Genomic DNA, 1,143 nt, shown 5'->3' with positions numbered 1-1,143 from the left:
CCCTCCTCGCCCTCCTGCGGGGACCGGCAGCGCGACGGCGGGGACCGGCAGGCCGGCGCCGCCAAGAAGAAGACGCGCACGGTGTTCAGCCGCAGCCAGGTCTACCAGCTGGAGTCCACCTTCGACATGAAGCGCTACCTGAGCAGCTCGGAGCGGGCTTGCCTGGCCTCCAGCCTGCAGCTTACCGAGACCCAGGTGAAGACTTGGTTCCAGAACCGCAGGAACAAGTGGAAACGGCAGCTCTCGGCCGAGCTGGAGGCGGCCAACATGGCCCACGCCTCGGCGCAGACTCTGGTGGGGATGCCGCTGGTGTTCAGGGACAATTCCCTCCTGCGAGTGCCGGTGCCCCGGTCCATCGCCTTCCCCGCCCCTCTCTACTACCCCGGCAGCAATCTCTCGGCCTTACCGCTCTACAACCTCTACAACAAGATCGACTATTGAGCCTCTGCCCCGCCCGCCCCGTCGGAACCGGCACCAGGACCAGGAGCAGGACTGGAGCCGCCGCGGGGGCTCCGTGCGGGGTCTCGGGCCGCCCCCGCGGCGGGGACACAGGAACCGAACTGATGGGGAGGGACGGGCGAACAGAGAGCCCCCTCTTGCTATCCTGCCACTTGAAAAGAAAAAAAAATAATTAAAAAAGCGTTATTTCAGATCTGTAAATATTTTTAAAGAAAGAAAGAAAGGAAACAACAACAACAAAAAAATTAAACCTCGTTTTAAGCCTCGTTTGTAAATTTTTTGCCACCTCGTTCGCGTGTCCCCCGTGAGGGGGGACCCCGGCACAGGGGTACACCCGCAGCCGGGACGGGATGGAAACACGGGGAAAGAGAAAACGACTTGAAACGCAGAGGGTTTTATTTTTATTTTTTTTTCCCCTCTGCATTTTTGCTCTTTATCTCGTTTTCTGCAGGGAATCCCAGGCCCGTCCCCTCTGCCCGTGGCCCCTCGGTGCGCTGCTCTCGGCGGGGGGATGAAGGATATTCCCAGAAAAGTTTCGGTAACGGGGGCCGTGTTTGTGTTTCGTGGAGTGTTTTGGGCATCCACGACGGGTCCCCATGTCGGAGGGGACGACCGGTCACTCAAAACCCAGTAAATCTCGTAGCAAAGCGGCGATCAAACCGCGGCCACCGGCTCCGGTACCGA

The 1,143-nt window shown here is 59.5% G+C and overlaps 1 protein-coding gene across 1 annotated transcript; it reads left to right on the top strand.

Moving 5' to 3' along the window:
* Positions 1–3: 3 nt before the first annotated feature.
* Positions 4–482, top strand: HMX2 (H6 family homeobox 2; the record flags this gene model as incomplete). The annotated part of the gene is made up of 1 exon (XM_029961989.1): positions 4–482. A coding segment is annotated over one exon (438 nt), but the record flags the coding sequence as incomplete, so codon positions are not given.
* Between the last annotated feature and the right edge of the window lie 661 nt (positions 483–1,143).

This window comes from Manacus vitellinus, unplaced genomic scaffold (genome assembly GCF_001715985.3).
Source record: "Manacus vitellinus isolate BGI_N305 unplaced genomic scaffold, ASM171598v3 scaffold_40_pilon, whole genome shotgun sequence".
Taxonomy (NCBI): Eukaryota; Metazoa; Chordata; class Aves; order Passeriformes; family Pipridae; genus Manacus; species Manacus vitellinus.
This window is presented reverse-complemented; position numbering and strand designations above follow the sequence as displayed.